At 46.1% G+C, this 24,037-nt stretch overlaps 1 protein-coding gene across 1 annotated transcript; it reads left to right on the top strand.

Moving 5' to 3' along the window:
- The first annotated feature begins 1,413 nt into the window (after positions 1-1,413).
- On the top strand, positions 1,414-23,336 carry FGF23 (fibroblast growth factor 23). Its single transcript, XM_069628302.1, has 3 exons — positions 1,414-1,727; positions 16,425-16,528; positions 19,335-23,336. Exons 1-3 carry the CDS (start codon positions 1,496-1,498, stop codon positions 19,773-19,775), a joined length of 777 nt encoding a protein of 258 aa, XP_069484403.1. The 5' UTR covers positions 1,414-1,495; the 3' UTR covers positions 19,776-23,336.
- The last annotated feature ends 701 nt before the right edge of the window (positions 23,337-24,037 follow it).

Genomic DNA, 24,037 nt, shown 5'->3' with positions numbered 1-24,037 from the left:
ATAGTCAGAGCCCCACATGGGGGTGCTTAGATTATAATGGAGACAGCAGAATGGAATGAGGGAGTTACTTGCTGCAGATTTTCGTTCGCCAGGCAGCCAATGGGATATTGAAACACTAAGGGCCCGATTCATGAAATATTTGCACGGTTCAAAGAGAATTTGCACTGCTAAAAATGGACTTTGCACTGCTGACATAAACCCTGATTCATGGAACCGTTCAAAGTGTATTTTTGCAGTGCAAAGTCAGTGCAAGTGGCCACTGAAAAGCTATAAATCGCTGTTTGCCAGCAAGGAGCTAAGGTAGACGAAACAAGATGAAAAAGGCAACAAAGAGATAAGAATGCTGCTGGATACTGCAAGAGGTGTAAAGGGCTGACACCCTGAGGGCACCAGCAAAGGACACCTTTAACGCGAGTGCTACAAAGGGTCCCTTAAATTACCTCATGGTTCCTGTGCCTTAAGGCTGCCAACATGTGGCTGCTGCTTTTGTGTCCCCTGGGTAACGGGGCCCTCTAAAGACTGAAAAAGGTTGAAAGGCCCTGACACCGACCTGTTAAGGCAGGTTCTGTGAATCTGGAGTAGACGTGTCAACTGTAATCACAGCTGATTTAGATGTATGCTAGCTTTGGGGGCCTCCCAGAGAAATCTGCAGCCGGGTAGCGAAGCTGCCTGCCACTTATTGGTTGCTGCGAAACCCCAACGTTGAGTGATCAGAGGGAAAGGGCTACCGCACCACCGCCAAACAGCTGGATGTGTGCCTATGTTATTGTATTCAATGATGCTGTGTCTTGTTGCAGCTCTGAATTTACCATGCGTATGGTCTTTTGGCGCCTCAAGTCTTGCAAGTACAAATGTGACCTTTTGGGCGTGTTTATGGAATGTGTGAAAGTATTGTAGTGCCACTGTATGTGGCGGCCTTTTAAGCGAGATGCGAACACACGCGACCCCCTCCGGTATCCAGTCACTAGCCTATCACCTTTGCCGCTGATGAACACACACTCTCACACCTGTAATTATTTTGTTTGCTGTCGGTGTGTTAGTAGAAAACAGCGTTCTGGGCTCCGTTAAAGCGCTGCACTAGGACGGGGAAAGGATACACTATAGGAAAGCGCTAAGAGCGCGTGCTGTAAGGTATGAGGGCGATAGTCCTGAGTCCACACAATTCGGCCACGCACGTGCAGACGTCAGACTGCTGTTCCAGATGGGGGACCTGTCCTGGCCACTTCGGTTCCCTGGGGAACGCACGCGTGTGAACCTTTCTTCCCTGGGCCACGCGGGTCTCGCGGCCACTCTTGAACGCTCCAGTTACAGCATGAGGGATGCGAACAGCAACTTTTTTCCTGTGTGATGTCACGCAGCTTCTAGCCTTTATAAAGGGCGGCAAAACTTTGGCAAAGCACCGGAGTCCAGGACCTGACACCGAAGGGGCAGCCTGAGAGACAGCGCTCGAGTTTCAGCAGCCCAGGAGAGACACCCGACAGGAAAGGACCACAGGATGTCAGGGGGCAGTCGCCACCGCAGCTTGGACTTGCCACTCGCAGTGCTGCTGCTTCTCCTGCTGGGCGAAACAGCCGCCTTTCCCAACTCGTCCCCCCTGCTGATGAACCCCGGGTGGGCCAATCCAGACAGGCTGATGCACCTGTACACCGCCACGGCCAAGAACAGCTACCACCTGCAGATCAACCGCGACGGGCACGTCGATGGGAGCCCGCTCCAAACCATTTACAGTAAGTGGGCCAGCAAGAGAATGCGTAGAGCGCTTGCTGCCCGCCTTGGGGTTTCGTGGCGTTGCGCATGGCAAGTGTTATTTTCCACGTCATTTATCAAAGGATGGAAAGGCGAGACTCCCCTTTAGGGTGCAGCCTTTGTGAATGTTGTGTTGCAAGAATGGTGCACTTGAGTTGTGCCATCTGTTTGAAAAGCCCTTTTTGCTATGGTGCACTAACTCACTGAGCTGTGCCATCTGTTTGAAATGCCATTTTCTTTTGGTATGGTGCACCAACTCACTGAGCTGTGCCATCTGTTTCAAATGCCCTTTTCTTTTGGCATGGTGCACTAACCCACTGAGCTGTGCCATTTGTTCGACATGCCGTTTTCTTTTAGCATGGTGCACTAACTCAATGAGCTGTGCCATCTGTTTCAAATGCCCTTTTCTTTTGGTATGGTGCACTAACTCACTGAGCTGTGCCATCTGTTTCAAATGCCCTTTTCTTTTGGTATGGTGCACTAACTCACTGAGCTGTGCCATCTGTTTCAAATCCCATTTTCTTTTGGCATGGTGCACTAACTCACTGAGCTCTACCATCTGTTTCAAATGCCCTTTTCTTTTGGTATGGTGCACTAACTCACTGAGCTGTGCCATCTGTTTCAAATCCCCTTTTCTTTTGGCATGGTGCACTAACTCACTGAGCTGTACCATCTGTTTCAAATGCCCTTTTCTTTTGGTATGGTGCACTAACTCACTGAACTGTGCCATCTGTTTCAAATGCCCGTTTCTTTTGGTATGGTGCACTAACTCACTGAGCTATGCCATCTGTTTCGAATGTCCTTTTCTTTTGGTATGGTGCACTAACTCACCGAGCTGTGCCATTTGTTTCAAATGCCCCTTTCTTTTGATATACATCAAGAACCCCGTTTTAGATAGTTTTAAATGCAATCTGTTTGCAGACTCTCGAGTTTAGAAGTAGCCAAGAAGTAAACACACGTTTTCCGAATTGTACCTGGGCAGGCAGTGTGTCCGCGGTCTGTGTCACTGCCATTCAATGTTAGCGAGGCATGTCCATTTAGCAGAGGACTTAAAAATCTAAACGCTTCACACCATGTCAAAGCGACATTCAAAATTTAATTCGACTTATGCATACCTGCACATGGCAGGCCCCATTTCTGAAGAAAGGAAAGCTGTATACAATAACTAAGGCGCCTGGCAGTCGTTGCTCTCTATGAATGTGATCTGTTTTGCTGTGGGGAGAGCGCCCAGACTCGATGTAGACGTTTCTAAGCACTGGCGGCGCACATGTTATTGTCAATAACCAAATTATTTAGCCTATCACTGGGGAGCTGCCATTGGACGGCCACGTGTAAGTCCAGGGCTGACGCTCTTTCATCGAGGGGGGATCCACACAGCGGGTCCCCCGGCTCCGCTAAAGACACGTCCGCCACGCCACCGCGTCTGCGCAACTGCAGGAAAGGATGCGGCTGTGCGGAACGCCCGGGTGTAATGACAGAGGATGCAACAGGTCCGCGCGGTACCCGGGGGCCAGGGCTGCTTCCGGCAACCGGAGAGGAACTCCGTTCCCCTGGGCGATCTTTCACTTTTTAGTATTGTGTGGGTAAGGGGACGGAGCGTGGGGGGACTAGGCTCGGAGCTTTGCCCTAACTCTGTAAAGGACACAATGAGCTAGTTTGCCTGTGACCGTACAGACACTGCAGTACCTATGAACTATTGGGTTGAGATGTAGCGGGCCTTCATTGTGAACACGCAGCCACATCCCAGACAGGGCGAAGAAAGAGGCTGCGCCATGCGCTTGCTTATTTGCATAGCGCCCACCTCTCTCGTGGGCCACATGGAAGCGCTGCGAGTTAGCACTGAGAGCGAAAGTAGTAAGTAACGCCAGAGACCATTTGCTCCAGGATCGCAGATCCGTCAAAATCCGGCCCAACTGCCAACCGGGGGCCAATCCGAAAGGTGATAAGTAAAGGGCCGGTCCACGCAGCGTATGTTAGCCGGTATGGGCAGAGGGTGTCAGAACGTGTGCGTTACTGGTGTGCGGACGCGGACGCTCTCCTCCCGCCCGTGTGCGTGGCGAGGCAGCGGCGATCAGGGCCACGGCCGCGTTTCTTTTTTTTTTATGACCACCCCGCTCCCAATTATCACAAATGGGACGCGCAATCCGATGGGCGGCGTTGCCATGCGTTCGGGTTGGTGGGTGGAGGGAGCCTGTAGGGCATGAGTAGCTGCCGCGCGCGGGAAACGTTCAGAGCACCACTTGGCCTTGCGCACTGTCCACACGAAACGTGCAGGTCACGCCTGTCAGCACAAACCAAAGGGGCAGGGGGGTCACTTCCGTACGCCGCCCCCGCCCACCCCTCAGCCTGTCTGCAACAGGCTCAAGAGGATGCCCCGTTTAAGAGTGCCGCATTTGAACCCTTTGGCGCCGTTCTTTTTCCTCGGAGAAGCAGTGGCAGGAAGTGTTGCTGCCCTGCCTGCCATGCCTGTGTGTGCTTCTGCTGGATGTATATGTTCTATATAATTACGGGGGTTGGCCGGCTCCTAAGTCATCCACATTGTGGGACATAAAGGAGAGCTAGGCAAAGTGAGAGGATGTGGTTTCCCAAGATCACACAGTTTGGGCAAGATGGGGGAAGCCAAGATTAGAACTCAAGCCTTGTGATTTCAACGCAGATAATGCATCTACCAGCCCACACTTTTTTCTTGTGACAGGCTTTGTCACAGATCCCTTGCTGTGTTGGACTGCACTCCTCGACTGACTTCATCCCATGTCACAGCCTGCACTGGACAGTTCACTTTAAGCAAAACAAAGACTGCCACACTCATTTGCAAGGGTGTTGCACACACTACACATTTACGAGGCTGAACGCAGCCACTAGAGGATTGCATTGCCTCAACAGCATCCCACGCTGCACAGTGCGATGCAGCACTGCCAGTATCCTTTTGTAGCCACTAGAGGATTGCATTGCCGCAAAAGCATCCCATGCTGCACAGTGCGATGCAGCACTGGCAATATCCTTTTGCAGCCACTAGAGCATTGCATTGCCGCAACAGCATCCCACGCTGCATAGCGCGATGCGGCATTGCCAGTATCCTTTTGTAGCCACTAGAGGATTGCATTGCCGCAAAAGCATCCCATGCTGCACAGTGCGATGCAGCACTGGCAATATCCTTTTGCAGCCACTAGAGCATTGCATTGCCGCAACAGCATCCCACGCTGCATAGCGCGATGCGGCATTGCCAGTATCCTTTTGCAGCCACTAGAGGATTGCATTGCCTCAACAGCATCCCACGCTGCACAGTGCGATGCGGCACTGCCAGTATCCTTTTGCAGCCACTAGAGGATTGCATTGCCTCAACAGCATCCCACGTTGCACAGTGCGATGCGGCACTGCCAGTATCCTTTTGCAGCCACTAGAGCATTGCATTGCCGCAACAGCATATTGCATTGCCTCAACAGCATCCCACGCTGCACAGTGCGATGCAGCACTGCCAGTATCCTTTTGCAGCCACTAGAGGATTGCATTGCCGCAACAGCATCCCACGCTGCACAGTGCGATGCGGCACTGCCAGTATCCTTTTGCAGCCACTAGAGGATTGCATTGCCGCAACAGCATCCCACGCTGCACAGTGCGATGCGGCACTGCCAGTATCCTTTTGCAGCCACTAGAGGATTGCATTGCCGCAACAGCATCCCACGCTGCACAGTGCGATGCGGCACTGCCAGTATCCTTTTGCAGCCACTAGAGGATTGCATTGCCGCAACAGCATCCCACGCTGCACAGTGCGATGCGGCACTGCCAGTATCCTTTTGCAGCCACTAGAGGATTGCATTGCCGCAACAGCATCCCACGCTGCACAGTGCGATGCGGCACTGCCAGTATCCTTTTGCAGCCACTAGAGGATTGCATTGCCGCAACAGCATCCCACGCTGCACAGTGCGATGCAGCATTGCCAGTATCCTTTTGCAGCCACTAGAGGATTGCATTGCCGCAACAGCATCCCACGCTGCACAGTGCGATGCAGCATTGCCAGTATCCTTTTGCCACACAGTAAGAACATGTGCATGAATGTTACGCACAGCTGTAAAGTCCCATCAAAGCAAGCACTGACTATGCCTGATTTATAAGCGCAAAGCAGCTATTTCAGTTTTTATTGATATACATATAACAAAACAAATGTTTTATATATCATTTCATTTACATTTACAATTATAATTATATACCTAAAAGCAGCTGTGCATCGGACGTGCTGCGGGAGTCGGCCCTTTTCGGTAAGCAGACAAGACAAGTGTTAGACACACAGTATTCGGGGCAGGGGCAGCACATTTTGTATATATGGTGGACACATCTGTAATTAGAAATCCATGCAGTACTAGACTGCAACCCGCATTTCATTTGCTGCTAAATGACAAAAGGCATTACATGCTGGCATGTCATGTATGGTATCCCCAATACATCCTGACTTTCCAGCTCACAATTCTTTGCATTCTGGTACTTGTAGTTTTTCACTTGTCCCATTATTAAGAATGAACCACATGGAATTCATGGTCGAAAATAGCGAAAAAATATTCCCTGATCTCCCCGGGTAATACAGACTTTTTATAAGAAATAATCAGGGCGAGCCAGGGATTACCACAGTATGAGCTGAAAGCAAGTGCTGTCGGAGCAGTTTACACTTGCCCCGGGTGAACTTGAGGGCTACGGCTGAGGGAAGGGATTACTTGGGGTAGTAGCTGAAATGGGGCGATTAGAAAGGTGTGTCCTTTTAGCCAACAAAACTGTGCTTGCCGAGACTTTTAAGTGCAGAACTAGTATAGAAAGAAACAAAACGACAAGTCCCTGAATGCAAAGGGTTACTGGTTGGAAATCTAGGAGTGAGCAAAGGTGCTACACATGCCAGTGGGAAACATGGCGGCTATATACCTTATTAGCTACCTTGAAATGAGGCAGTCAGGCCTTCTACACCCTATTCAATTTGCAGTGCATTGTGGTAAGTGCCGTTTTTACGACCGCCTTTTTTAAAACGAGTACAACATTACAAAAACGGTCCCCCCCGCCGACTTATTTTTAACTATTCTCGACCGTCCAACCCTATATCTACCCTTTCCCACCCCCCAAACATTTTTGATAACCTTTTTCATAATTTTGTACTCGTTTAAAAGTCAGTCGAAAAATGACTGATAATGAAACAACGTTATACGGTTACTACTAGTAGCACTGCAACTAAAAGTAATGATAATAGAAATGATATTTTAGCAGTCTAGTTCAGAGCTGCCAGCTGGCTCCATTGCATACAAATCAAATTCATCATTATGGGGGTGGCGGTCAAAGGGTAAAACAAAAACAAATGGCGGACCTTCGTTCCGCACCCTTTCAAGCTCCTGCCGCCCCAATCCCTGCCATCTGCCTACTCAGCCCCCCACATTTTTATTTATTCAACATTTGTATGGTGCCTATACAGCAGAAAGAGTTTCCAGGTGCCACAAGGGGGGGGGGATTAAAACAGTGAATGGTCCTACGAGGTCTTGTGACATTCGGATCGTGCAAGTGCAGCAAACATGAAGTCCAGGGGGGAGGGGCAGGTCAGGGGGAGAGGCAGGAAAAGGGGTCAGGGGAGAAGTAGAGAGGGGGCCCAAGGGGCTGGGTAAGTGCTGAGGGGAGCCAGGGGCAAAGTGCACTGGGGAAGGGATAGGGGTCAGCTAGTGCGAGGAGGGGGTGAACCAGACTCAATAGTCCAGTCAGAGAAGGTGCCGGAAGGCAATTGCTAGTAGGGAGATACTGAGGCAGACTGGACAAGGGAGGGTGTGGCTCCTGCATGACTCAGGGGGGACCAGGAAGCCATTCGCAGCAGCAGGGGGGGCATTAGCAAGGAAGGGGGGAGAGGGAAGGAGGCGGAATGAAGAAGCATCTTGAGAAGCTTCTGGAATTTAAGGAGATCCGGCTCAAGTCTGAGAGGGGCAGGGAGGCATTTCCAGAGGGAGGCTCCTGCCGAAGAAAGAGATCTGCCCCCACTCTCTATAGGGAGAAACGTCTGATCTGCAGAGAGTTTGAGCCAGAGGACTGCTGGGGAGAATTCTCTGTTAAGGCTACTTTCCCAAACCTAGTGAGTCCCCCAGCAGCTTTGCTGGATTTTTGGGGTTTATTTTTTTTCTCCTGCTAAGAGTGAGACTCTTTTACTCCCATTCTTAGACATGATTTGAGGTGTTCCTTTGACTTTGAATGTGTTTTATGGGCAATGGGGTCTTTTACTCCATAGGGCTTCATGTGTTTTTGGTATGTGTGTTACACAGCACCCTCCGTGCAGTAACACAGGGGTGTCATAGTGACCCCCAAACATAAACTCCATACCCTGGGACTGACTACTGTCTCCCAGGGCATGTAAAGTCACCATTGGCTTTTCTAGTCCTAAATTGTGAACAGAACCAGTACAGACCATCATATTGTGGACATAATGGTAGGGGCAATTCGATTGCCTCTGGGTCTGTTGTTCGAGGGGGCACTGTTCAGTCCCCCATGATCGAGTTTTGACTGGTGGCAGTGGATACTACTTTTTATATTCGACCGCAAATATATTCCTATGGGATTTCCCATTGTTCGAGGCTACCACTTTTTAGCATAGCCTCAAACATACCGCCGGTTTATTAAATTAATATTAATACACCAGTTGGGATTTTTTGCCAAAACTCGGTGCCAAAATGGCGTCTGTGTTCGCTTTTGTAACTCTAACCCAAGTCGAGCCCTTTGTTCCACTTTTTGGTTAGCTTCTGCACAGAAGCCCTCCAAAGTGGTGCCACTCTGTCTGGGTCTACAGGATGTGCGGGAGGGGGGTTTAGACACCCTGGACTGAGTTGCCTCGGCAACTCAAGTCGCACTCTTGTGTGATTGGCCCAGTGGTGAGCCGCCCGGCTCACCACTTAGCATGTTTGAGTGACAGTTAGGACTGATGAATGGGGGTTTGCTGCATAAAAGCAGGGCTTTGGGGACTGGAACTTCAGAAGTCACCACAGGACCTAAAGAATCCGAAGAGGGAGAAGCTGAGCCGACCTACAACGACGACACCACTGGTGGAGCCTGCTGAACCGTCTCACCACTTCCCAATGACAGAGAAGATCTTCATCCCGGAGAGTCTTCTTCCTTTGAACTGGTGGGGATATCCAGTTCGCCCTCTTTTTCGCCTTCCTGGATCATCTCATGGTCGAATCACCCGTGCCAAGCACCCCGGCGGCCGGATAGCCACGCTTCACCAATACCGCAAATAAAAGGGAAGTACCTTTTAACCGAGAAACTCTGCGGCTGGTTTTCTTCAATGGCAGTGCAATGACCTCCAGCCTTCCTCTACGTCGAGATCTCCTCTTCCCCTGGCCGAAGCACCGACTTGCACCCGCTGCCAGGAACAACTGCCCCCGCTGGAGCTTTCTCACCATTTCAGGTACTGTGTTCCGCCTGGTCTCCCTTGCAACAGACTGTTCAAGGTGTCCCGTAAATCCTTGACTCTCTATCCTGGGGTGACCTGGGACCTGTTAACTAACTTTTTCTGAACTGATCCAACTCCTTTTGAACTATCTGCAAAGACTCCTGAAAGTATAATTCAACTGAGTGATCTTGGACACATTCTGCCTTGCTCTCTCCAAGAGTGGGCATGGCCTTTGAACTTTCTTGCTCACAGTAGACTCTGCCTTCCTTGCCCTGCTGAGGTTCATTTAAAAATGTTGGTATTGTGTGCTTTCCTAATTCTGCCTTTTCCCTCCCTTTTTAACTAACTTATTGGAGTGCCATCTTAGGTCAAGCGCTCACCTCTGTCTGCAAATAAGTGGTGTTTTAACTAAGACTTGTTCAATAAGTAACTAGGGATGTATATATATATTGATAGTGACTGTGTTTTGAACTTGCTTGCCATATTAGTGTAGTGTATTTTTACAAGTGTGTTTTTAAATAAATAATTATATACTTTTGGTGCCTAATGTGTATACTCTATATACTGCCTAACTCTTCTTGAGAGAAGTCTGACTGCTCAACCACAGCTACCAGGTAAATCTGGGTGGTACAGACTGCTACCAATTGGGTTTACTGCCAACACCTGTATTCTTAAGCTTTTTGCAGTGGTCCCTAAGGGAACTGCACAGGTTTCTGCCTAACAAGGACCGAAGGGCTCTACCAGGGAGGTATTTAGAGAGAGAGAGAGAGAGAGAGAGAGAGAGAGAGAGAGAGAGAGAGAGAGAGAGAGAGAGAGAGATGGATGTAGCAATGTCCTATGTCTCAGAACAGAAAGCCTTGTGGATGATGCAGAGGGTCTTGAATTTGATCCTGGCAGCAACAGGGGGCCAGTGAAGCGATTTTATGGTTGGAGAGATGCGTCCCCTGGGCTTGAGGCCAAGTATAAATCTTGCAGTCCTATTCTGGATTAGTCAAAGGGGGGTGCAGGGAGGAAAGAGGCAGATTGAGGAAGAAGCTGTTGCAGGAGTCCAGACTTAAGAGAACCACAGTTCGGGAGACATTGAGTTTCTGGGAGAAGGTGGGGAAATGGGGAATGCCTCTGGGGAGGTGCAGCTGAAAGTGGGCCTTCTTGGCTTAGATAAAAAGGAGAGACAGGAGTCGAAGATGACACCCAAGTTTTTTGCCTCACAAGAGGGTGAGGGCAGGGGGCCCATGGTGGGTGGGCAGAGTACGGTGGAAGGAAGGGGAGTGAGGGGGTTCCAATGAGAAAGATCTCGGTCTTACTAGCGTTAAGACAGAGATGGTTACTAGCACACCATGCCTGAATAGTAGTCAGACCCTATGCCTGGGCCCTGCCTTTTCTCTACTCCGCTCCACAGCATTGAAACGAACGCCATTAGTTCCCGTCAATGACCCCCACAGCATGCAGCTTTATGCACCTCCCATCCTCTTTACAAACCCCCACCATTCTCACCTTTTAAGGGGCATGCCCAGGACTATGGCCATACCCTCTCCCATTATCTATACAGACAGCTGCGTCTGCAGCAATCCAGGCTTAATTGCAGAAGACAAGCATAGATCACTGCCAATCAGAGCTTTGTGACGGCTTGGGAATGGGCCAGCCCCAAGCAGTTTATTGAAATAAACCAGATCCATCCAGTGTCTGACATAGCTCAGTAAGATGTGACACTAGAGCGCTCTGAGCAGGTCCCCGGTTCTAGTCCCAAGTAAGGGAGGAATAAAACAGATCAACGATGCCCTTAACTGCTGTCCTGAAACATTGCTCTGAGTGACAAAGCATAAGAGAACGTTAGTGGATATCCAAGAACAGTAGTGGAATGGTGTCCCCTTTAGTTCCCGCACACTTCAAGCTCTCCATTAGCCCTTCCTTTTTATCAAAGAGTCATAAGTTTCTGGCACTTGCAGTTTCGTGTTTCTGTCATTGGTCTACCATGCCCGGCATGCAGATTGCTGACATCTAAAAAACAGAAATGGTTATAGGTGTCTTTTTCCCTGATTTGGACATTGTTGGCAATTAAGCGCCCTACCTCCTATGTTGATATGGGCAGTTAAGGCAGGAGTAGTAGCACTTTAAAATGAGGACACCTCGAGGCAGTCCTGGCTTTCTAGACAACAACACCTTCCAATAGGCCCCCTTAAACGTTTGGTGGTTATTGCATTGTGCGTATTGCCATACTGTTTCTGCCACCCAGTCCTGCATATTTACCACAGAATTATGAGTGGGGAAACGGCAGGCTTAATCCCCATTTTTGGAAACCATAGGACTCCCTGGGATTGTCATCAGTTTTACCTCCAGCGGTAATTCTGCCACAGTACATGCAATGATTCATAGAGGTAAAGTGTATAATTCATCTCCTGCTTGTGGTGAATCCTCCACTTTACGGCGGTGATGGAAACTGGGAGTAATTCCCTTACTACCATTTTGCCACCAGGTTTTCCTGTACCGCCAAACCTTTAACGAAGGCCAATGTTGGGACTTGTGGTAAAAATATAACCCAGAAGTCGGAACTGCACAGTTTTGTTAACTGAAAAGCGAGGCATGGCGGAAGTGGTCACACAAGCCATGGGGCCACTTGCCAGCCATGTCCAGGATTCCTGAGCTGATAAACAGAGATCCCAGCTTGCCCCGTGTCAGGTGTGCGAGATTCTGCGGCACTTCCGGCTTTCAACTCCCAGAATCGTTGTATGTAGTCTGCGTGAGGGGCTACTGGAACGGGACGACTAAAAGAAGGCAACGGATGTGACGTGAAAGGTCAAGGGTTGCTGGACATCTCACACGTGATCTGGAACAACTTTAACAGTTCAAATACACGTTCGTATTAAAGAGGCCAGAAAGAAGGTCCCATATTGATGAACTGTGACCGTAAATGCATTGGTGTGGTCAGGAATCAAATGTAGGGGGGCACAGAGCGGGCCAAAGACAAAAGTAGGGGGGCAATAGACAAAAGTAAGGAGGCTGCCTCTGAAAGGTTATGTGTAACGTCACAAGCACTCCTGCAGAGAAGCTTTTGTGCACACCATCTACTAAACCCCATGGCACCTCCCCATCCATTAGAATGTAGGCACTAAACCATTAAGTCACTAATGATGCATCATTCGCAGTTTTGCGTTCTACATTCTGATTGGACGGGCTGGTCTTGGGCAGAGGGAACTTGACAGCTCTTCATTGTTGATTGGGCAATGAGGGCGAACACAGCACTGCAGACAGCGCAGAGTGAGTAGCCCAGAAGACAAAGGGGGGGCCCAAAGGGGGGCCCAGGATTTCAGAGGCGGGGCCCAGGTCCTCCATCCCCCGTAGCGACGCCACTATGTGAATAAACTGTTCACATGGAATCATCCCATTATTGCACAGCCGAAAATACAGAGGATGAAAACGTCGAATTTTGGACTGCGAATTTCAACGCGATTTTCGTCTGGTATTTTCTATTCGCAGTAATCACATAGATACTTTAACATAGTGCACATTACTGAATTGTGGTTTTACCATGATTGTACAGCTGTGAGGGACCACGGGAAACAGTTATTAGACTGACACACCATTCAAGGGTGCAATGTGGGAGTTGTAGTCTTTGCCCATTTTACTTTATACTCCCAGACATGCAGGGCAGACATCGTTTCTCACCTTTTGAAAGGGCCGGAAGCTAAGAGGGAGAAATGAGACCACATCTATTTCTGTAGCTTTGTTTGACCTGGAGGATAGCACAGGGGCAAGGCCTTCGGATTTGAAGGCCGTTGTATGCAACAGGGGTTCGATCCCCGCCGGGCCTTAGAAGTTGGACAAGGGCAGTAGTAAGTGTGATAGAAACATCTGTCTATTCTACCTGCACAGCTGCTCGTGTGGAAAACTTTTACTGCAGGAAGAGCTGGACAGACGTTTCCACAGCACCTGGCGAGTGTTTTTGGGAGAGAGGAATGGAAGCATCTTCAGGGGGGTCATTATAGACATCGGCCACTAGGAGGCGCTGACTTTTGACATTCAGCAGGCGGGAATGAGGCAAATATGTGTGAGCGTGGAAACCCCTGGTGCCTCTCAAAAAGGCGGTATGCAGATTTCTATCATATAGGCGTTGGCATCAATACTCCCTCATGCCAGTTTGGTCGTGTCTGCAGAGGGGGCTCTTTTTTCTGCTGTGCACAGGACTTTGCTTTTCTAGGTGAAGTGAAGCGGCTCTGCCATCATAGCAAAACAGGCCTCTGCGTGGCAGAACGGTTCCATGTGATAATGTCCCCACAAAAATGTCGCCTGGTAAAAAGGCGCCAAGAAATGGCTGTTTTTTTGCAGGGACATGATCACAGTGAACATGCGGGGATACCCCCAAAACACCAAAGCACTTTTTTGTTTTCAAGGGGAGCGCGGGACACCCCCGCAAACCCCACTCCACTTGTCCCGATATATATGGTCACCATGTCGCTACAACCTTTTCCCAGCGACATTATGTATGGCAATCAGATACGTGGGGATAATATTACCAGATACCTTCAGAACGTCAACGCGAAACCATTTTGAGATTGTAGATCGGACAGTCCTTTAAAAAGAGAGTAAATGCATTTGAAAACATATCATACAGGCTACTAGCTACCTGGAGTGCATTCTTTGTGATGAACTGCGAAAGCAGGAGAGGCTAGGCAGTGGCAGGTGAGAGTGTTGGGGTTCTCCGTTGCTTCCTGAAGGTGGAGGATTGGAGGTGCGACCAGTTAATGAAGCTCCAAAAATGGGTGTCACTCCTGAAGGGGGAGGGGTGGCGGGGCTGCCACTATAGACCAGTGCACAGGTGCCCCACTCTGCAGGAGTGCCCTGCTGAAAGTCGCTGGCAGCGGCTCCGAACACCAGCTTTGTTGTGTTCCATCGAGCAACGCACCAATGGAGCCCCATAATGCATGAGGTCACCCAACACTCTAAATGCATAAGCACTGATTGTATTCATTGATTCCAACCATCTTAAGCTTTAGTCAAACCACGGTCTGTGATGTCTGCTGCATACTGTGCTTTGACTTGAACTAAGGCTACTGCCAACATGATGCATACCTAATTGGAAGATTGTATTGACCATCAATGCATCATTCCAATCTTCAAGCTGGGAGAGGTACCTTGAGAAATATCAGCAGGTTTCAGGCTTTTCCCCGCTGAATGACTTTGGCCCTTCAAGTGTAGTCTCATTTTGGGGACTGCAGCCTTTTACAATGTTGACAGAAGGAATTGAGAGGCAGTCCTCTGATGGATCATACTCCTTTTAAATACACTCCCAGGTGTCTCCACATCTTGGGCTCCGGCCTTTCTCTCTTCATAGTGTCCCTTTGGTAAGCATGAACTTCAAATGACTGCGAGATGCCTGGGAGAAGGTGCACCCAGCCAGGGTGAGGAGAACATACGGTGATACAAGTGGACAGAATGAAAGGGCCTTCTGTTGTGTATTATGGGAGAGTACCGTGCATGGAATGTGAAGGCACTGACCCCAGTCTGGACTTACTTTGGTGGATGTTTCTATCCCTGGCCAGCTTTTCCAGTAATGGACCCTTTGGGGCAGCACCCTTTTTTCTTGGCCCTTGACCATACAATCTGGTGGCAGAACCCTCCAGGTGCAGAGGGTTATCCAAAAGTGGATGCCTGAGCAGAAGAGGCTCAAGGGCGGAGGTACTGTCAATTTCGGTCCATTGAAGAGCGTCAATCCATAGACTATAGTTGGTGGCCATGCATATCCAGACAAGTCCAGCAGAGGGGCGGTAACGGGCCAATGACCTGACGCATAGCTGTGCCGCTTGCCACCCGGGTGTCCCAGTAGCGTGTCCCGATCAAGACACTGTGTGTCGTGCCCTGAAGGTTGGATGGTGGGACGACCTTGTGCATATCTGTTTCTGCAGTGGTAACGATCTCGATCTATCCACCTGCAAGGATTGCCTTGGTTGTGACCCCGTCGAGATAAGCTTACCTAAGGGTGGGAGGATTCGTTGCTGTCATGTTAGCGTACCTGTCCTCAGTGACAAATACTGAGTACATTTTCGTAGACTCTTACTCTTAGTCTGTTATTGAGTGTATACTATAAGTTGCCTGATCCTGGTTTTAGGGTACTCACATGAAGGCAAGGTTCTTCAGGGCCTGAAGGAAGAGTTGTTGACTGGTAAGGACCCATGCCTTGGGGTGCCTTCTCCACAACGTGCACAATAATTACTGGAGTACTGTCAATCATAGCTAGCCCTGTTTAAACACGCTCAAGCTAACCCTGCACGTAAGGTCACACTAAGATGGAATTCTAAAAAAAGTATCTTTCAATTGTGGGTAAGATAAACCAAGCAGACTCCTACAAGAAGTATTGTTTCTTTGTTCACTATGGATACAAACCTTCATGGTGGTATTCAGGAGGGCCTGGCCCAACTCATCGTCTAGCCAATTTGAAGCATTTAATGCAGATTATTTTATGGGTGGCAACCCCACACCACTCCCCGTCATCCCCATCCAGCCCACCCACCACCGCAAAAAATGTTATTTAATATTCACTTAGCCTGCCCCTCTAACACAACACACTGCAAAAAAAAACGACAAATGCAGTGAAACAACCATGACCAGGTGAGCATCATTTCATGCCTTAGATTTAAGTAAAGGGTTTTTCTTCTTCCATGTATACGTCTAAACGAATCAGCTGACTGTAGAAGTACAGTGTTTAGGGTAATGCTACACAAAACACTGCAATTTCGGCATAGAAGGCGCATGGACCCAACCTGTCATGCAATACGGACATCTTTGCATCTTTGAGTTATGTCATAACCCTGTACCTAATACTGAGGAGAATCGTTCAACAAGTGCAAACGTTTGCACTATAAATTAGAGCTCATTTGAGGATTGGATCAGGTATCACACGAGGATGTGGATTTCGCTGTTTTTGCTGAGATTGGGTATATCAAATATTTTCCCTGAAGAAGACCATTTGCAAAAGGTCGAAACACATGTTGGATGTCCAGTAAAGCTAATATAGTTGATATTATACTGACTGGTGCATCTAATTTAGTCAATATGACTTGTGATATTTGCATTGAGAGTAGAAGTGGTGTGTGGCGCAAGTGGTCAACTTGTTTACTGAATTTCAGTGTTACGGGTTTGCATGTGGTTTTGTTCAGGGCATGCAGCAAAATGTGGAGGGACATTTCGACATGATGTGTAGGCTCCCAGTGATAATGTGTCCACTCAAGTTAATACAATTGTAATGTGCAAGAACATATTCTGAACACACTATTTTTCTTTTCAGGTGCGCTAGTTATCAAATCTGAAGAAGCTGGTTTTGTGGTGATAAGTGGTGTAAAAAGTGGACGCTACCTCTGCATGGACATGGTTGGGAATATCTTTGGATCGGTGAGTATTTTCAACTTTGTTAATGATATTACAAAATGTGTGCCTAAAAATAAACACAAACACTCTATGACCGCTTACCAAGAACAACTTGGTAACTCCACAGCTAGGCCCAATTATATAGGATATAAATAGATTGGAAGATGTGTGATCTTGGTAATCAATTAATTGAAATGATAATACAAAAATACATATTAAAGAACATCATAATGTAGGATATTGTCACGCTACTTTCATTACCATTTATCAGCACATTGAAATGAGTAAGGCCTCTTTTATTGACTGTATTCAAAACATTCTGGCTTTGGAAGCAGTCAGGAAAACGCCAAAGCATTTCTCTTCAACCAAGAAACAGTAACACATCTTACCAGCAAGATCAACAAGTAACTTTTTTTCACTCCCTTTTTCACTGCTCTGTGAATGTGCCAGTCAACTTCCAATCTAGTGCAATAAAGTCGAAGCTAAAACAATGCTTTTTCTCGTATAGAGAAACGTTCACTTTGACACTACACCTAATGCAAGCACATTATAAAACGATTCCAGTTCAACTAAGTTTAGAATTGTCACCTCCAAAAATATGCCTTCCTCAACGTATGTCCGTTAGCTTCACCTCAGGCGAAACCTAGGTTTGGGTTGTTACCCGCTATGATGACCACTCCTCTGGTCTACAAGTCTGTTCTGATGATAAACCCTTTAGCTGTCCTAATTCTCGCGGGTCACTGTATTTTCCAAGTGTTCATTCCTTGCACCTAAACCAGAACCACAGTGTCCCAATCTATTAAAAAGACCTCTGGCCAATGGGTGTTTCCCTTGCCTATAGCAAAATCACAATTTAATGCTGAACTTCCAACCTTGCAAAGTCTGGGCAGAAGAGGATATGTGACATGAACACAACTTCTAAATGAACAATGCCACGAAGACATGGAAAACAAAGGACCGGACATTATATGGTACAGAACTGAACACCATATGCCAGAACATGCCCTCAGCTAAAAAAGTAGCAAACATCCACAGTGTTATATTTCTGATATGTTTGCCACTTAGAACATTTGAAAATGTGTACATGGATAAAAGGAGCAACAGTGTAGGCAGTTGGAACAAGATAAAGCATGTGTCACATCGAAAAGGCAGTGTAAGCAGTTATTAGTGACAATGGTTTGTGGTTTGGGAAATCATTACTTTGAACAAGAGTGTGCGATCCGCTCTACTGATCATATTTGACCCATGTTCGTTCGCAGTAGAGGGGCTCCCAGACTCCTTTTCAGATATATAAAACTTGGGGATTCACCCTAAGTAACCAAGGGTAATTCTGACGTGGACCCCTTGCTCACTCTGTCTTGGAGAGGCTCAGTTTCCCAACTCGGCCGAAACACGTGTCTGGGGTTGCTGATGGTGTCTGGGGTTGCTGATGGTGTCTGGGGTTGCTGATGGTGTCTGGGGTTGCTGATGGTGTCTGGGGTTGCTGATGGTACTCTTGTTCAGAGAAGGCTTGCCTGTATTTCTGTGCTGGACTGCCCTTGTAAGTGGGACAAAGACGGATATGTAAATTGATATTTCTCCTCTTTGGAGGGTGCAGTGAGCTAAAACCTGGTTATGGACCCTCCCAAGAGGAAGAAATTCCAACAAACAGGGTATTTGACCCATGTTCGAGCAGAGGGGCTCCCAAACGCCGCTTGACATCATTACTTTGGAAATCTTTCATCAGAATGCAAAAATGTACACCACAAAGTCTAAGCGGGTGGCACAACTTTGTGAAAAGATGAAAGGCCCGTTATGAAATGGCTAAAATTAACAAATGACTGCTGCCATTGCCCTATTTCCCATTGTCGATGGAATAAATAGCGTGCAAAGTCAGTGGCAAGCCAGTGGTATCATTAGGACACGTGTGAAAAATACTACTGTCCTTATTCACAGAATTGTGTCCATTAATCCCCAGCACAGAAATGATAGCACCCAGCACATTGGCAATTTCCACAGAAACTAGTGGTAACAATGGCTTCAAAACGGCTAAGGCAACACCCGGCTTCTGCCAATAGAACCATAGGTACCGTGCCCTTAAAATGACCAGCGTGTCTGTTCCGCACTGGTGGTAGCAAGTTTCAATGTACAGAAAAATGCAGAAAGTAGTGATCCTGCAGGCTGTCATTTTAACCGACAGATAATGTCTGTTGCATTTCTCTGTGTAATGTGGAGAGTCAGCAGTAACACAAAGAGGACCAGCAGTAATGCAAAAGCACATGGAGCAGCAGATAGTGCCACTACCGGGGCGATAGCTCAGGGGCAAGGTGCTCGCCTTGGAAGCAAGACGACACGGAGAACCACAGGTTCCATCCCCGGGTCTGCGCTTAGAAACCTCTGGGTATTAAGGGCGTTATAAATAACCAATCATATCATAACTAGAGCCATTGGTGAGAAGTAATTGCGCTGGTGGAGTAATGTTCCCCGGGGGTATTCGTTCACTGAAGGGTCGCAATTTGATATGGGAGCTTTTAGTTTCTGCCCACTAGTCAACAAGTCCATTACACCTTTGTAGCCTACAGTGTGTGTGTTTTAAACATTTTGGTATTTTGTTTTCTTGTTAATCCTCTGCTTTAAGAAACACCATAGTATGGACTTCAATATGCCTGTTTCCCTTTGAAAAGTGTGTTTTGTGTGGGCAGTGCCACGGAGAGCCAACACAGAAGGAAATCAGTTTGATGGCATCTCTCTGTTGCTTGAAAAATGATTATCAGTTAAAATGGTCATTATCTTACTTTACTTTTTCAATGCTATATGTGTGATTTAACATGTGTTCTCTTGGTGTTCACAGCACTACTTCAGTCGGGAGGATTGCATCTTCAAACAAGAGAACCTTGAAAACGGATTTGATGTCTACCACTCCCCCAAGCATAACTATCTGATCAGCCTCGGCAAGACCAAGCGCACTTTTCAAGCCGGCATGAATCCCCCTCCCTACTCCCAGTTCTTGAGCAGGAGGAACGAAATCCCGCTCACCCGATTCAACACGCCCGAGCCACACAGGCACACCAGGAATGCAGACGTTGACCCCTTCGATCCCCATGAGATGATGGGACCTCAGAGGAAGCTGCCCATGGGAGGTGCCCCGCTCATGCGATTCCAGTCTCTCTGGGCCCACTTGCCACAGGATCCCATGAGAATCAACCACAATGATGTGGTTGATCCAGACGACCCACACGCTATGATGGACACTAGGAAACAAGCCAGCCCGCGGTTTTATCTTACAGGCTAGTGACCACCAACGCAAACGGAGAATGACGCAATGGAGATGTTGCCTGAAATCTAGAAGCTTCGAAATCAGTGCTATGGTCAGATGAACTAGTAGAAATCTAGATGTAAAAACCCATAAACTCAGCACAACATTGGAGTGGCTGAGGCCGTACTGTATGGTGTAGGGCTTAGTCTTACTTGAAATGATCTGCTTTGCGTAGCGAGGGGATCTCTCTCTTAGCCGTGATTTATTTATATGATATGGTCAGAATTTTCTTGTGTCTTTCCAATAGGTCAGAAAGTCGTCAGAGGAGCCTTTCAGCAGTCAATCTATTGTGTTTTATGACTAGATACCCCAAAAGCTCATCCAGTCCATGGGGGACCACTATGGCCCAGACATGAGTCCTTTCGTAGGATCTAAAGATACAGGCAATGTGATATGGAAATTGTCAAAGCAGGATGTTGAAAACTGCAGTTCCATGACATGCGTAACTCTTGGGTTCCTCTAATATTGGTCCTTCAAAACACAGAAGGCTGCCAATTTACCAAATGCCTCACGTTGCCCTGGTGATGAAATATGGGGTAGTGGATGGTTTATTCATTATTTATCCATTTTTCTATTAGCCACTTTATCAACTATGAAGAAGTTGACAGTCATAGGAACAATACTCTTCTATATCAAAAATCTCTAAAATACATATTTATATCAAAATATTTGCAAACAAATCTCACATGTGTGTTAATTGAACACAATTCAATCTAATTTGCTACTCAAATAATGGAAAATCTGAGTGGGCGTGGCATCTAGGGGTGCTTACATGTAGCTAGCTGTAGGATAGCCATGCATGCCAGCGATGCATATATACCATTTATCGAATTATATATGGAACCCTGCTATGAGTATGTGGCCTATGCAGCTCTCATTTTATGACCTTCTTCAGGGCCAAAGACTAGTGTTAGAATATGTGAGGTGGTTTGCTTAATTGTACAGGAAATAGTGATGTTGCAGCAAAGGTCCTCGAGGGCAGTGAAGTAACATTTGGGAACAAGAGGTAGAGTTCCGGAGATGCCTTAGAAACGTTGTGTGTGATGCCCACGTATTTATCAATTGCCTCTCTGACAAACTTTGAATCACTTCAATTTTCACACAAATTTTCGGCCCCGGAAAAAAACATGTATTTAATACATTCATGTAGATTTTTTAAATAATTGATTAAACAATTGATTTCTCCAAAAACATTTTTTACTGAACAACTGTATGAATTGCACGTGAGTTTCCGTTTCCTAATTAAAATCCGCCACAAAACACTCCCCAAGTCGCTTATTTCACAATTGCAAACACACCTGTCGAAAGCAATGACTCCTCCCCCATGGTCTACGGCCTCATGGATGCAGCATTGTTCCGAGCACCCAGTCCTGTCGAACAGACCGATACATTTAGTTTTAAAAAAAAATGTTTTATTGTGTTTATGTTCAAAATTAGAACTTTTACACATCAACAATACTTACATAATCCATCAGATAACAAACGAAATTTATCAATTCTAAAAACAAATTCATTTAGTTTATTCTGGAATATTCTCCCATTTTGTAATTCATTTTCTTTTTATTTGTATGCACCATCAGCCACATTTTGGTGGCCTTGCAATAAGTATGCTTATCAAATGAGTACACAGAAAGAATCTGCAAGGTTTTTATCCTGGTTCAATAGTCAAACAATAGCATGCACTACACTTCAAAATGCATTGAGAGACAGACTGTGCCCACAGTCAAACATACCAGCTTGCTTCACGTAGAAAAAATACATAAACAGATGCATACATGTGTCTGGTTATATATCACTAATATGTACAAAGAAAATAGTTGCAGCACATTTGTGTGAGCGCCTTTTATAAAAGAGGAAAACATTTAGCAGACATATAACGGATACGCATGTAATTTGCATGAAAATATTAACAACATACATGTTTGTGTCCACCATTATTGTTTGAATGATCGTAACACTATTTAGTGCTTACATTCACACAGTATGTTTTAAACAAATACAAATGGTTTTAACTTGTTTGATTGTAAGGCTCTAATAAGTGATAGCAGCCTCTTACACACCCACAGTGGGCTTTTATAGACAGAAGACAAATGCAACTTTGCTGCAATTCAATGACACTTTAACATTGTCAGCCCTTTAGTTCTCTCCATTCGTACAAGGTCTTACTTAAATGCTCTATGTATACAAACAGAGTTTTCCAAAATTCTTCACTATGGCCTCCATAATAACATTTGTTATGCAATAAAAAAAAAACCTATTGGTAACAGGTGAAATACAGTGTAATCAAGTCATTTCTGACTTCCAATTGAGCAGAAATAAGACTATCTGGACATGTGCAGGTTTGCCACAAATGCACCAGTTACACTAGAGTTCCAATTCCTGTGTCAATGGAAAGTCCCTTGTGTGGTCTGAGGTATTGTACATGAAATAATGCAGCACCAAACGAACATTTTAAGAGAATACAGAAACATTTGTGGAACACATGGTTTGGATTCTAACACTATGGTATTATTGCCTTTCAGGGCAAAACCATTATCTGTTCCTATTTTTCTAGAAACATCAGAAGGTAGGATCTGTATCATGTCCATATCCCTTAGATCAATCAACCAGTAGTGGACTGCTAATTTGTGGGTGACAGTGTTTAGATTTTTGCCTAAATAGTTTCCTATTTTGAGATACTGTTTGATTGTCTGTAATGCCATTTGATATTTTTCGGAAATGTATTCCATGTTAACATTTCTTCTGAATCTTGACGGCAATGCAGACTTTAGCCATGTCTGGTGTGCTAACGTGTAGACTTACATGAAACACTCCTTTAGGATCACGCTTTAAAAGAAAGCTTGTGGGCAGCGCCAATGGGAAGATGCCCATAGCTAGCTATATGCCAATAGTGAGAAATAGCTGTCAAATAAGAATGAAAGTTCTCCTATGAGAGATTATTTACAGCATTTTAGATTGTAGAGAAACTGATCATTTTAGCCTGGTGTGCAGTGGTAGCTGTGAAAAGGTTGTGATTTTTATATTGTTTTTAGTATGAAGCCCAACCTGTTCCAAAGTGCTCCTAAGTCCGGTACTTGATTGCCAAATCCACATGAAGTTTTCAGGATAACCGCTCAGTATGTAAATAACTCCCCTTAGATCCACTGGATTCAAATGTAATCTACTGGATATGCTGACAACTTGATGTGATTTGGCTCGTTGGGACCGGACTTGAAGACCCCCTATTTTAGGCAAATAAGGGAACTGGGGTACTGGGAGAAAAGAGATTTTCGCATGATCCCACAACTTGGCCCAGCTAAGAAGCCATTACTATAACACATGTCTTGACAGCTAAAACAATGAAGCTGGTACACCATATGAATATTGTAATCAAAGGAATGGCAAGAGTGACTTCTCATTCATTTGGAAATGTCATTACCATTGAAGTTTTATGAACATGATTTTCAAAACAGTAGATCAATTCAAAACATAGATAGTAATGTCTATATCCATCTATCTCTATATCCCTCTCTCAATCTCTCTCTCTCTCTCTCTCTCTCTCTCTCTCTCTCTATATATATATATATGTATATATACTTATATATATATATGTATCTATATTTATATATATATATATTTTTTTATATATATATATTTATATATATATGTGTATAAATATAGCTATTTATGCTACCTTTCTCAATTTTTCGTGTTTATGACATATTTCCTTTTCATCTTGATTTCCAAATGTGGAGGTAATATGTTCATACAGTCAAATTGGAATGTTCCATTAGCAAACATTTGGAAAGCCCTATAGATTCCAAAAAATCTAGTGTTTTTAGTCTTTCACCAAAACAGTCACAAATGCCGATCCCCTCCAACCACCAGAAATTACCAAAGGTGCACATCAGCTTCTTGATCACACAGCACACCCTTGTAATCACTCTAATATCCTCCTGCAGGCAATGATCAGGTAAAGCACCCAGCTATTGATCTGCTGCCACTAAAATATTTGCATAATTTATTATATGCCGGTCTGCTCTTCCTTAAGACATTCACACTTATTCAAGCAATACAAAAATAACCCTTAAAAAAGACCAAAGGCTATTACCTCAAGTTGCTTCAACTCTAACACTCTAAAAATGATTTTTCTTCACCCTTTATTTTCAAAATTAATAAATGGCACATACCCTCCTTCTCTGTTTCAACATACCTTCCTTCTCTGTTGATCACTAAATGTGATATTTTCACCCAAACAC

The sequence above is a fragment of the Ambystoma mexicanum genome, chromosome 12 (assembly GCF_040938575.1).
Source record: "Ambystoma mexicanum isolate Mex_15411 chromosome 12, UKY_AmexF1_1, whole genome shotgun sequence".
Classification (NCBI taxonomy): domain Eukaryota; kingdom Metazoa; phylum Chordata; class Amphibia; order Caudata; family Ambystomatidae; genus Ambystoma; species Ambystoma mexicanum.
This window is presented reverse-complemented; position numbering and strand designations above follow the sequence as displayed.